The sequence below is a fragment of the Bolinopsis microptera genome, chromosome 1 (assembly GCF_026151205.1).
Source record: "Bolinopsis microptera isolate Bmic1 chromosome 1, MBARI_Bmic_1.0, whole genome shotgun sequence".
Taxonomy (NCBI): domain Eukaryota; kingdom Metazoa; phylum Ctenophora; class Tentaculata; order Lobata; family Bolinopsidae; genus Bolinopsis; species Bolinopsis microptera.
In genome coordinates this window covers 5,591,680-5,604,092 of record NC_087072.1, presented here as the reverse complement: position 1 = coordinate 5,604,092, position 12,413 = coordinate 5,591,680, and the positions used below count along the sequence as shown (strand labels likewise).

Below are 12,413 nucleotides of genomic sequence, written 5' to 3'. Positions count from 1 at the left end.
AGATCAAAGACCACGGCTTTTATCTCTGAAGACATGAGAACCCTGTTGAACATGTTCATCTTCGCTGATGACACCAATATATTTGTGACTGGGAAATCTAAAAAGGAGGCATATATGCGTGGTAATTCTCTTTTAGCTAGTTTATATTCCTACATGCGAGCAAACAAACTCATGTCAACATGTCTAAATGCTGTTTCATTCACTTTAAACCAGCATCGTCCTCCCAGACTGACAATAATTCTGAATATACTCTAACCATTGATAACTTTCCAATAAAACAAGTTGCATCTGCTAAGTTTCTGGGAGTCGTCATCGATGAAAAGCTAACCTGGGAAGAACATATAAAATCACTTAGGCGTTCTCTCAGCCATGCAACATCAACTCTCTGCCGCCTACGCTGCTCCCTCCCAGATTTCTTACACCGCCAGTTGTATTACACTCTATTTGAATCACACCTCTCCTATTGTATCACGGTTTGGGGTGGGGCAGCCAAAACTCGTATAAGTTCTGTATTCAAAGCACAAAAATATTGTCTCAGGGTACTGTTTGGCGACAGGGAGGCATACCTAGATAAATTTAAGACCTGTGCTCGTGCTCGACCGTTTGGCAACCAAAATCTGAACAAAAAATTTTTCTTGAAAGAGCACACGAAACCTTTGTTCAAGGAACACGGAATACTTGCCGTCCAAAACCTGTACACTTACCATTGTTTCCTTGAGCTCTATAAAATCATGAAATTCCGTGCTCCGATTTCCCTCCATGAAAATTTCACCTGCTCAAGTAGGAAACCCACCCTTATACTAAGCCAAGCAGACCCCCCTGACAACTTCAATAGCAGAACGACTCGTATTTGGAACGTAATTGTGCCTAAGCTTGGTATACGTGACTACTGTCTAAGTGTGGCCTGCCTGAAGTCTAGGATGAAGCAATCACTGCTCGTCAACCAGCATAACCATGCTGATCTTGATTGGACAAACAAAGATTTCGAATGCTCTACAGTAATCTAAATTTTGACATTAAGTCTACCCTAGGGTCCACACATCCAAAATGATTATCTTGAAATTGAAAATTAGCTGGGTGTGCATTTTCCTTTGTCTTACTAACGTGTGTGAGCGCAGTGTAGTGAGAAAGTGTTTTTAACAGATTTATTATTAGACTTAGGATTATGATTTTTAATATATGGCATTGATATAAGATTTATTTTTGATAGGTACTTAATAAAGTTGATGAATTTCCCTCCCTATTAAAATTTTAAACCCATTTAGTGAAAATTGATAAACGAAGATCTAGATATTGATACATATTATAACCAACATTGCTTATATTCTGCCTTGTAAACAAAGAGCAAATCTTCTTAATGCCTTCTTCCTGTCCTAAAACTAAAACTTCATCCTATTAAAGTAAAGGCCAGTTGTTACCACAAGCTATTATACCGTCCCTCTCAAAAACATGCCTCAGCCTCCATCAAAAACAATTTTAGTTTTCAGTCCTTCTAGTTTCCAAAAATCTACCGAGCTAGTGTTCTGGTGTGCACAAAAGCCCCTAAGCCCGTGCATTCCTTGCCCCGCTAGCTGCCAGTCCTTGACAAACTTCCAATAGCAAAGATCAACTAGTCATTTACAAATTGAGCACTATACAATTTTAATTGTTTTAAATATTTGACTTTGTAAAATGAGCTAAAACATTGATTTATTAGTTTCATTGATTTATTAGTTTCATTGAAATCTCCGCCAAGCTCGATTACCTCCCGCGCTGTCTGTATTTGTTTCTCACCAGTATTCTTAGACCCAACCAGTGGCATAACGAAGGGCCCCGCCGACCCCACTGTGCGGGGGGCGCAATCTTAGGGGGCGCCAAATCGTCGTTTGAATGTGGGACAGTTTCGAAAAACTTAACTACGGTACTAGCAAAACTGTGCGTTCTGCTCTAGAAACACATTTTTTAGAGAATTTACTGGCGTATCCTCTAAAATCATCTAATTTATTCAATTTTAGGGAGGGCCGCCAAAATGGAAAGGGGCACCAATAGGGGACGATTTTTCGGCGGGAGGGGGGTGCGGCGCCAACAGGCAACGTTATGCCACTGCACCCAACTTCAACTGATTGGTCACGTGTAGGACATATTCAAGGTTTTCATTGCATCAAAGTTTTCTACGGATATACTACTTCCAGTACCTTGATGGCGACTTGTTTTACTTCACCGAACTCACTGATTGGTCACTGATCAAAATTTCAGTCAAAACCGCAAAATTTCGGTCAAGGGAACCAGTGGTGTAACTTTGCCTGTTGGTGCCCCCCGCTGAAAAAGCGCCCCCTGATGGCGCCCCCTCCCCTTTTGGTGTCCCGCCGACACAGGGGGGGGGGTGCGCCTTCTTAGGGGGGCGCCATCTTAGGGGGGTGCCAAATCGTTGTTTGAATATGGGACAATTTGAAAAAAATTAACTACGGTACTAGCCAAACTGCGCGTTTTGATCTAGGAACACACTTTTTTGGAGATTTTACAGGCGTACCCTCTAAAATCATCGAATTTGTTCAATTTTAGGGAGGGGCGCCAAAAGGGGAGGTGGTGCCAACAGGGGGGTGCTTTTTCAGCAGGCAACGTTACGCCACTGCCTACTGGTAGGACATATTCAAAATTTTCATTGCACCAAAGTTTTTGTACAGAATGAAGTTTAGACCGATGGATATAAAGTTATTCAAAAAGTACATCAACTTTTGAAGACACGCTGTAAATTATATGATAAAAGTTACAGAAATTTTATTTGTTTTAAAGTTATTCCATATTAGTAAGGGGAAAAGTGGTTGATTTAAGGGTTTCGTTGGATCGGTTTGTTCACAACAATTTCTCAACGGAATATGGTAGTTAAGACCCTTACGAACATAATTAGACTTGTTGCCAATTTTGTATCTCGCAGCCACACTTTTTTTTGCCACGCCCATTTTGAGGGTCTCGTGTGTAGTGAAAGTTAGAGTGTTTAATCATTTTGGTCGAATTTGTCATGCTATATATCAAACTAGGGGTTTTAAGACTCGAGAAACACGTTGCAACTATCTGTTTAAGGCCAATGTGCTCAGGAAACGCGTTCTCCGATATTATCTAGATTAGAATGATACAAATGGCAAACCGATCCAATGGAATGCCACTTTTCCCCTTACTATATCTTTTATCGACATAATTTTAACTTTTACCTACTCAATTGCTTTAGTTGCAACAATGGGCATAAAAGATATGAATCGAAAGGGCATCCTGATAAATGTGGCAGTTTTTGTGGGGTTTCTCATCCTGTGTATGGGTGGTGGTGGACTAATGGGTGCAATTACTCGAAATGATTTTGGAGACAGCTCAGAATGGTAAGTCTTCACAGGAGTTGTTGTTTTACATAATACAAATTTCCTGCAATTGCAAAGCTTATTATTATACGGGGTGGGCCAAAAGTCAGTACCCATATGTTGGGTCTTATACCTCCGACGTGTTTTATATTTGAGAGTTGTTGTTTTGCAGATAGCATACTGTACATACTTGTTCGAGGATTCCGTCGCCAAAATTTGCAAATTCGAGTATTTTAGACCACGCCCATTCAATATTAAAACACCTATATTGTTATCTTTGAACATGGTGGACGCCTAATTTTTTCAGAGACGGTAGATTATTAAATGTTGCATCTGATCTAAAAAATGATGTGAAACGGATTAGGAATGACGAAATTATCAAGCATTTTGTATACCTCGTTAGCAAAATTTATTGGGAGATTATGTGATACCGTGACAGGACACCTTAATTGGGCAGCCTTAACGATTCCATAATGTTTAACGGGGTGGTTAACGGGGTCACCTTATCACGTGATTAGGTAAGCCAATCACCTGATCACACGTAATGAATAAACTCGTTATGCTTCGTATCTTGGTCATCTGAGAAGCTACAACTCTAATTTTTTCAGGACAAACATAATTCAATAAAATTTAGCTCGATCCGACTATCCAAACTATCAAATAAATGCGAAAATGAACCTTCATTTGAAAAAATGTACACGAATATTTTTCGAGTTGACTGAGCTATAAAGGCCAACGTATGGGTATTGACTTTTGGCCCACCCTGTATGTTTGTGTATGTATAAGGGACTGTTTACACTTCACATATTATTTCAGTAATACCATCCGTCACAATACCATTTGGTTATTACGGGCCAGTCTCCATCAAGATGTATACTGCAAAGACACCGATAACTTTAAATTATGTTTACTATGTTTACTTATAAAGTTATAATTATAAAACAACAATCCCCTTCACTTTTCACTACTTTTCAGGTACACGAAACTTATAAAGCCTAGTTTCAACCCTCCCAGCTACTTATTTGGTATTGTATGGCCAATTCTCTATTTGCTGATGGCTATTTCAGCTTTTGCTGTGTGGACCAAGACAGGAATAACAAAAGAGGTAACTTTTTTGTTTTGATAGATTCTACATTATTATTGAGTTAACCTCAGTTTTACCAAAATAATTGGTAACCCAACCAGTCTACCTTGTTAACTTTTAAACGACCACTTTACCCAAATCGTCACTAAAAATCTAGCTGTACTCTAGCTGTTGTTGTTACAAATGCAGAGAATAAACAGATTTAATATTCCATTGATATTGATTTGAATAAGTACCGACAACCGATTGATTGAGTGGCTCTATTAAGCTAATTGGGCACCCTGTTAACTGTATAGCCTTATTTTCAGCCTGCTCCTTTGGTTATATTTTTCATACAACTAGCGCTAAACTTTCTCTGGACTTTGATATTTGGCAAAGCAAAAGACTTATTGGCGGTAAGTTATTGAGTTATCAATTCAGCTGTTATTACCAGCAGTTTGTGATTGGCTTAATTCGTTTAACTATTTATATTTATAATCAAAATAGAAAATTTATCAAGCTTGCATTTAATTGATGAACACGAGATGATTTCTTATTTGAGCATATAATAAGCTTTTCGAAAGTTTTCAAATAACATGTATTCAGCTAGTGAGGCTAGCATTTTAATTCACAAATCAATAGCTATTCCCCATAATCATCGATGGTCCCTAAGGGGCAGCCCAATATTCTATTTACTCGAATCAGCTTATTTTTAATACCATTCATAGTAGAAGTAAAATTCCAAAATTTCCACCATTCAGATGGTAATATTCACTTATTATTCAGATGGTAATATTCACTTATTTCTTTTTAATCATTTCTTCTGTATTTCTATCACCTACCTGGAAGGATCGAATTTTCATCTTCTTACCTATTCGTAAATAAATCATCTGCAATAATCATTAACTGCGTACGGGTTGAGTGAAGTTCTTAATCTGCTTTCGTTAGACATTATTTTCAACCGCTTTTTATCCAGCCATCATTAAAGGCCCTGTCCTTGTGTATCATGATTTGAATTAACCAACTCAAGCTTGATATTGTAATCGGGACTGAGACATTAGATATAATATAGCTGCTGTTTATAATTGGACCCTGTATAAACATCGCCTTAGCCCTTAATATTGTGAGAAGTGGGTCCCAAACATGCGATCATAGGGCTCTAAGTAGACAATACTAAAATAATTCGAGTGATCTGGATTTTGGTTCAGCACGCCAGATAGTTATATCATAGTTATATCACGGACAGTGGACACAAACTATTGACATGATGTTTGCTACCTGCAATTAAAAGGGAGCAGCGGTGATCTAATGAAACACTGCTTTGTCTGACCCTCCCTCTCACCAAATTTCAGGACAGAGCTAAATGATAAAAGCAGCGTTCACGTGGCGGGATATTTTAAATCTAATTGGTTATGGACACGTTCATTTGAGTTTGAGGATATTGGTAACCAAAAATAATAGCGTTTTCGACGATAGTGGCTTAATTTTGGCATCTATTAACCTAGCACGTTCAGAAGTTCTGAACATTAGCCACCTAACCCATACTCCCATATGCACTGCTCAGAAAGAAAATCTATTGTTGTTAGGCACTATAATGTTTCAAATGTCACATTTTGTGTGACTAAGTTAACTGCAGTTGTCTAATTATCATTCCTTAGTCTGAAATATAATAGATTAGGTCAATCTAACAATTACGATACAACATTGGTTAAAGGGCACGGATCGAACGGTTACAAGGCAATATTTGGGTAACTTTGTCACACTCAGAATACCATACCTCTATTCTACTGTGAGGTGTCCTTAAAACACTTTTAACTCATTATTTGATGGTTGATCTACCAATCATAGCCCTAAAATATGTTGTTTCGAACAGTTAGCTAATACAGACACTTGGTTATTGGGAAATGAGGTTAATTCTGTCACAATATATGGAATTTTAAATTTTGGGCGAATTACTTATATCTGATTTTGGTTTGAAAGGCGGGAAAACTTTATATGATGACAATGTAGTTAATGCAAGTTAAGATCAGTTAATGTTTACATTGTCACAAAAAATGATACGAAATCGTAAATAGGTTAAAAAACAATGATTATAGAATGAAATAGTCTCTTATAATAACTCTTATAATAACTGATGTGACAAAGTAAACATGTCTTGCCCCTATTTTGAAGATCTATTATATATTCTGTAACTCTATAAGAATTCAACATTCTTTCAGAAAAATCGGTAAAATATTGTCCAGAACATCAGAGCTCAAGTTTAACAATTTTAGGTTAAATTTGTCACTAAAAATGTGAGAAAATTAACTTTTCCTGCCCCAACAATTTCAAGATAGTGTGTGAAATTAGCATAGGCTGCTGTATTACCTATATAAATCAATCCAAACTACAAAAGAATATATGTTAATGTGAAGACGATTACCCAACTCTAATAATAACTGATGTGACAGAATATTGTCCAGAACATCAGAGCTCAAGTTTAAAGATTTAAGATTAATTTGTCAAAGACACTGAAAATGTGACAAAATTAACTTTCCCTGCCCCAACAATACCAAGATAGTGTGTTAAAATTGGCATAGGATGCTTTATTGCCTATATTAATCGAACCAAACTACGAAAAAGATCTGTTAATCTGATGACGATTACCTAACTCTTATAATAACTGATGTGACAAAGTAAACATGTCTTGCCCCTATTTTGAAGAACTATACCTCTATTAGAATACTATGTAACTTTATCATCAACAAATTTTCGATAAACTAGTTATTTTGCCAGCAAGGAGCTAACAGAGTTATAATAGTTTTTTGTGACGAAATTACCCTATTTTTGACCATTGTGACACTGTTAACATAATACAACCGATAATGATTTATGTGACTGGCGCATGGTACTAGCAGTGTTGTTTGATCCATAGTACGTAACATAAGGGGTTTAAGCTGGTATATCATTATTTGTTCAATTTCACACATGCTCAGATATCATTAAGATTATGTGACAAAGTAAACTTGTTTGTGCTTTCTGTGTTTTAATTCCTTACGACAATATGATATAATAACAATTCCTAGCACTTCCAGGCCATCAAATAAACCTACACTATTCAGCATTGCTTATCAGGGTGCCCTAAACATTCTTCACATATTTTCTTAAATGTGTGACAGAGTAAACCTGAGTGCACCATCTAACGAAATAGATCATCAAATATGTAGGTAATGGTCATATGTATCCATCCAATCAACTGGACACTCAAAAATTTGGTCAAAAACGGCAGCAAGGGGTCCATATTTACTCCGTCACATGTTTATAGTGTGACAATGTAACCATTTCCGTGCCGGCCGTATTTAAGCGATATCTTATCACCTGATTAAGATATCGTTATGTGACAAAGTTAGCTTAAAGGATGAGACGATTATCCTTACCATCAAGGGTTCGTGTAATTTCATAGTGTGACAAAGTCAACTACATTGTGCCTTTAAATAGGGTCACTTATATTTACCAATATCCTCAAACTCAAATGAACGTGTCCTTATAACAATATAAGGGGCTCAAAATTTAATTTTTAGTAGCTTCAGCTCACTGCGTACGTAGGTCATTGAACATTACTGTCAAAAAGCACACATGAAATTGGTTGTTTAGTTGCTTGGTAGAACCTTCAGTTAGGTTATAGGAACACGAAGGTTGTGAGTTTATTGATAAATAAGGAGGATTGATTAAAAAAGGAGAGAATCCGTTAAAAATGAGCCGATTTGAGATTTGAAGGACAGTACTGTTGAAGTAGGAAATAAAATGTCGGCAGAAATTTTAAAATACATTTAAATATATCGACTTTCTGTTAGTTAAAACTCTCTGTCCCGTGTCCGTGCCAACTTTAAGTCCGTTCACCGATTTATCTTGTGAGAACTAATTATTTTACACTCTGGACTTAGTTAAACTTTCAGAGTTTGGTAGAGATCGTGGTTTTGTGGTTTGCTATCGTCCTGACAATACTGCAATTCTGGAAATTCAGCAGAGGTGCAGCTCTGTGCTTGGTACCATACCTGGCGTGGGTGACCTTTGCTACTGCTCTTAACTACAAATTGTTCGAATTGAACCCTGAAGCTTTTAGTAGTTGGGACGGTTTGAAACCGGAGTTATAAATCTCAGAATTACAAGTGAGAAAATGCTTTTAAATTATCTGTGGAATGATTTTGGCTCAATGAGCTTTTTTCACCAAAAAAACTTAATTTGCCTTGATAAAATAGCCTTGAGTAATGTGTCTTTTTTCATGGAAAAATATTCTGTGAAACCTCAGTTCAAAGAATTTTGACCCTCCAACAGTCCTATCTGTACCACAGAGCACATTTGCTGCACAGCAAGTCTGCACTTAACTGTTTAATTCGGAGATGAAACCTGATGCAAATTCCCGATATGTATGTGACACACTTTAGTAGCTCAATTGTCGTGCCTTGATGTATGACGTCAGTGTTCGGAAGTTCAGTGTCACGTGCTTTTCCGTTACTTCGTCATAATAGGTTTACATAATAATGTTGTTGGAATGCGCATGGTTGTTTTACTTGAATATGTTCGCGCAAACTAAAAGCATGGTCGCCGCGCCGCGCCCACGCGACGGCTGTTCAGAACGTCGATTTTTGCGATTCTAATTAGATAGGATTACCCTAGGATATATCCTAGCGCGTCCGAGATATCTCGGATTTTATCAATCCTAACGCCGATCCAGTCCCCCCAGAATACCTCCGATGAATTCCTATCGCCGAGCGGCGATAGGATGTGTAAGTTCCGAGAGGCGATAGGATTTGCTCTCGGACCCGATAGGAAATTAAAAACCTATCGGATCCGAGCGCTAATCCTAGCGGAGATAGGATTTAACAATTCCGAGTACAGATAGGATTTGCTCTCGGACCCGATAGGATACTCAAATCCTATAGGATCCGAGAGCAAATCCGAGAGGCGATAAAATTTCAAATATCAGGACCGATATAATTGGAAGACGACGCATATCTAACTGTAGGTTGAAACTTCAAGCTTTCTGTCAGTTAACTTCAGGATCATATCAGATCGCTTTATCTTAAGTTGATCCACGGTTGCCTGCAGGTTACAACAACTTGGAGGTTGTTTAGGTTAAATTAAGTAGATAAATGATAACTTGTAGTTCTCTATAAGAGTTAACTCTAGGATACCTTGTAGTAATCTTCAAGTTAACTTCAGAATACGTTGTAGTACTCTTCAAGTTAACTTCAGGATACCTTGTAGTACTCTTCAAGTTAACTTCAGGATACCTTATAGTACCCTTCAAGTTAACTTCAGAATACCTTGTAGTACTCTTCAAGTTAACTTCAGGTTACCTTGTAGTACTTTTTGAGTTAACTCCAGGATACCTTGTAGTACTCTTCAAGTTAACTTCAGGATACCTTGTAATACCCTTCTAGTTAACTTCAGGATACCTTGTAGTACTCTTTATGTTTTCGATCTCGATGGAATTTTATTTGAGTTCGGAAACGCGCAACACACATTTTATCTTCCGGAAATGGTTTGTAGGTTTACAACCTACCAGGACGCGCGACGAGTTGGACTCGTCGACGGTCCTGTTCCAATATATGGAACAGATATTTTACGAGTATCACCCGTTAAGAAATGATGAATCCGAGAGCACACGTCTCGGAAACATAAATCCGAGAGCACACCTCTCGGAAACGTAAAATCCTAGAGCTAGGCTCTCGGATTTTTTCTATCCTATCGCCTCTCAAAAATAAAATCCGAGCGCCTAGCGATCGCTAGCGAGCTTGCTTAGCTAAGCTACACCTAATCTACACCTAATAGCTACTGCACCTAATAGCTACGGCTGTTCAAAAGGACGATTTCTGCGATTTTAATCAGATAGGATTATCCTACCCTCGGATTTATCCTAGCGCGTCCGAGATATCGCGGATTTTATCAGTCCTTACTGCTTACGCCGATCCGGTTCCCGTAGGAATTAGGATACCTCCAATGAATTCCTTTCGCCGAGCGGCGATATCTTGCTTAGCTAAGCTACACCTAATCTACACCTAATAGCTACTGCACCTAATAGCTACGGCTGTTCAAAAGGACGATTTCTGCGATTTTAATCAGATAGGATTATCCTACCCTCGGATTTATCCTAGCGCGTCCGAGATATCGCGGATTTTATCATTCCTTACTGCTTACGCCGATCCGGTTCCCGTAGGAATTAGGATACCTCCAATGAATTCCTTTCGCCGAGCGGCGATAGGATTTGTTACTGTTAGTTCCGAGAGGCGATAGGATTTGCTCTCGGACCCTATAGGAAATGTAAAACCTATCGGATCCGAGCGCTAATCCTAGCGGAGATAGGATTTAACAATTCCGACCAGATAGGATACTCAAATCCTATAGGATCCGAGAGCAAATCCGAGAGGCGATACAATTTCAAATATCGGGACCGATATAATTGGAAGACGACGCATATCTAACTTTAGGTCAACTTCATGCTTTCCGATCGCCACCGATTCGAACGTGCGGTAAAATACATAATGCAGCTCTAACTTCAAACTTTTAATATAGATCTCCGTCCCCTATTTTTGTTTGCAAGCTCGACCCTTCAACCCAAAAACTCTGTATCAAACGATGAAAAGTAACATCAGATAATATTTTCAGGCATTTGTTGAGATACTAGTGCTTATAGTCTTCATAGTACTGACCATGGTGTTTTTCGCCCGGGTAAAAGGTAGAGCTTGGACCCCTCTACTTCTACTACCCTATCTCGCGTGGGTATGTTTCGCTACTGCACTCAATTGGAATCTGTATGCTCTCAATAAGGAGGGTGATGAATAGAATACATAATGATAATTATTCAGATATGACTATGAGTTCAATTCAATTTTTACTTTAACTTGACACTCGAATATTGTAACTTTTTTAACATTCCAGATTTGTAGTCGATAATCCGGGTAGTTAAATTGATTGAATAAAATGAGTTATGTATTGACATGTTTTTAATTACCTTTGACCTTGTAATAACATATATTAACTTGCTTTTTTATTTCCAGTGCATGTTTTAATGGATGTAAAAGCTGTTTATTGGCATTCCGTGACCTTTTGCAATGCATGATATCTTTAAACAGCTCTCCAATGCCAATATCCGTGTGTGTGTGTGTGTGTGTGTGTGTGTGTGTGTGTGTGTGTGTGTGTGTGTGTGTGTGTGTGTGTAGAAAGAACTAATTTAGATATCGGCATGGGCTTAAGTTTTTTTCCTTTTTTGAGGTCAACTTAAAAATGAATCGATTATTTGTGTTTGTTAGACGGGGTTGGCATTGAGATCACAGAGTTGAGAGTACCCTGATTTGAAGTAGCCAAAATATTAATGATTAGTAAATCTGCGATGTTCTGTTATCAATTTTGAAAATTACTCTTTCATTTTGTTGTATGGAACTTTCTTAAACATTAAAGCCTAAATCTAACAACAACTATTCCCGAGATTTTGATTGACACACACCCCCCCCCCCCCCCCCTTGTATCACGTTGCGACCCCCACGGTCGTTTCACTATGGTCCTGACGATATAGGGGAGCCGCGCACTCGTGCGCGGCGGGTCATACAACGTATGAGAACCCCCCGGCCCCCGACCATTTAATTTATGTTAAGGAAATGGTTACCTAGCTTGCTAGTCTATTGCTCGCTCCTCTCACTTGTTAACGGGTGATACTCGTAAAATATCTGTTCCATATATCAGGACCGTCGACGAGTCCAACTCGGCGCGCGTCCTGGTTGGTTGTAAACCTACAACTCACTTGCGCATTGCGGTAGCTCGTAAAGAGCGCCGCGCATTGGGATCGGTGTGCCAGATAAAGGAAAAGGACGCGGAAGATCGAGGTTGCACATTATATTCAATTTCATATATGCTGTATGCGTAATTATAATTGATAAAGTGCTTCGAAATAGGGTCAGTCCATTAATGAAGAACAACGGGTAAAATTACTTGGGGACCCCAGGCTATCATGATCATAAATATTTGAGCTGCAGCTAGAGCTA

General features: G+C 38.4%; 1 protein-coding gene across 2 annotated transcripts; it reads left to right on the top strand.

The window, feature by feature from the left end:
- Window positions 1-3,194: 3,194 nt before the first annotated feature.
- Window positions 3,195-11,851, top strand: LOC134822666 (tryptophan-rich protein TspO-like). Of its 2 annotated transcripts, XM_063833859.1 has the most exons (5): window positions 3,195-3,350; window positions 4,305-4,434; window positions 4,722-4,808; window positions 8,328-8,540; window positions 11,041-11,758. In XM_063833859.1, the coding sequence occupies exons 1-4, from the start codon at window positions 3,214-3,216 to the stop codon at window positions 8,523-8,525; spliced, it is 552 nt and encodes a 183-aa protein (XP_063689929.1). In that variant the 5' UTR covers window positions 3,195-3,213; the 3' UTR covers window positions 8,526-8,540; window positions 11,041-11,758. The 2 variants fall into 2 exon arrangements, with proteins under 2 accessions (XP_063689929.1, XP_063689936.1); XM_063833866.1 differs by lacking the exon at window positions 8,328-8,540 and having other exon boundaries at window positions 11,041-11,851.
- Window positions 11,852-12,413: the final 562 nt, after the last annotated feature.

Bases quoted from the DNA above. Each gene is read 5' to 3' on its own strand.
- LOC134822666 (XM_063833859.1), top strand. From the start codon at position 3,214: ATGGGCATAAAAGATATGAATCGAAAGGGCATCCTGATAAATGTGGCA. The intron at 3,351-4,304 runs GTAAGTCTTCAC...ACTACTTTTCAG, and splicing joins TTTGGAGACAGCTCAGAATG to GTACACGAAACTTATAAAGC. The intron at 4,435-4,721 runs GTAACTTTTTTG...CCTTATTTTCAG, and splicing joins AGACAGGAATAACAAAAGAG to CCTGCTCCTTTGGTTATATT.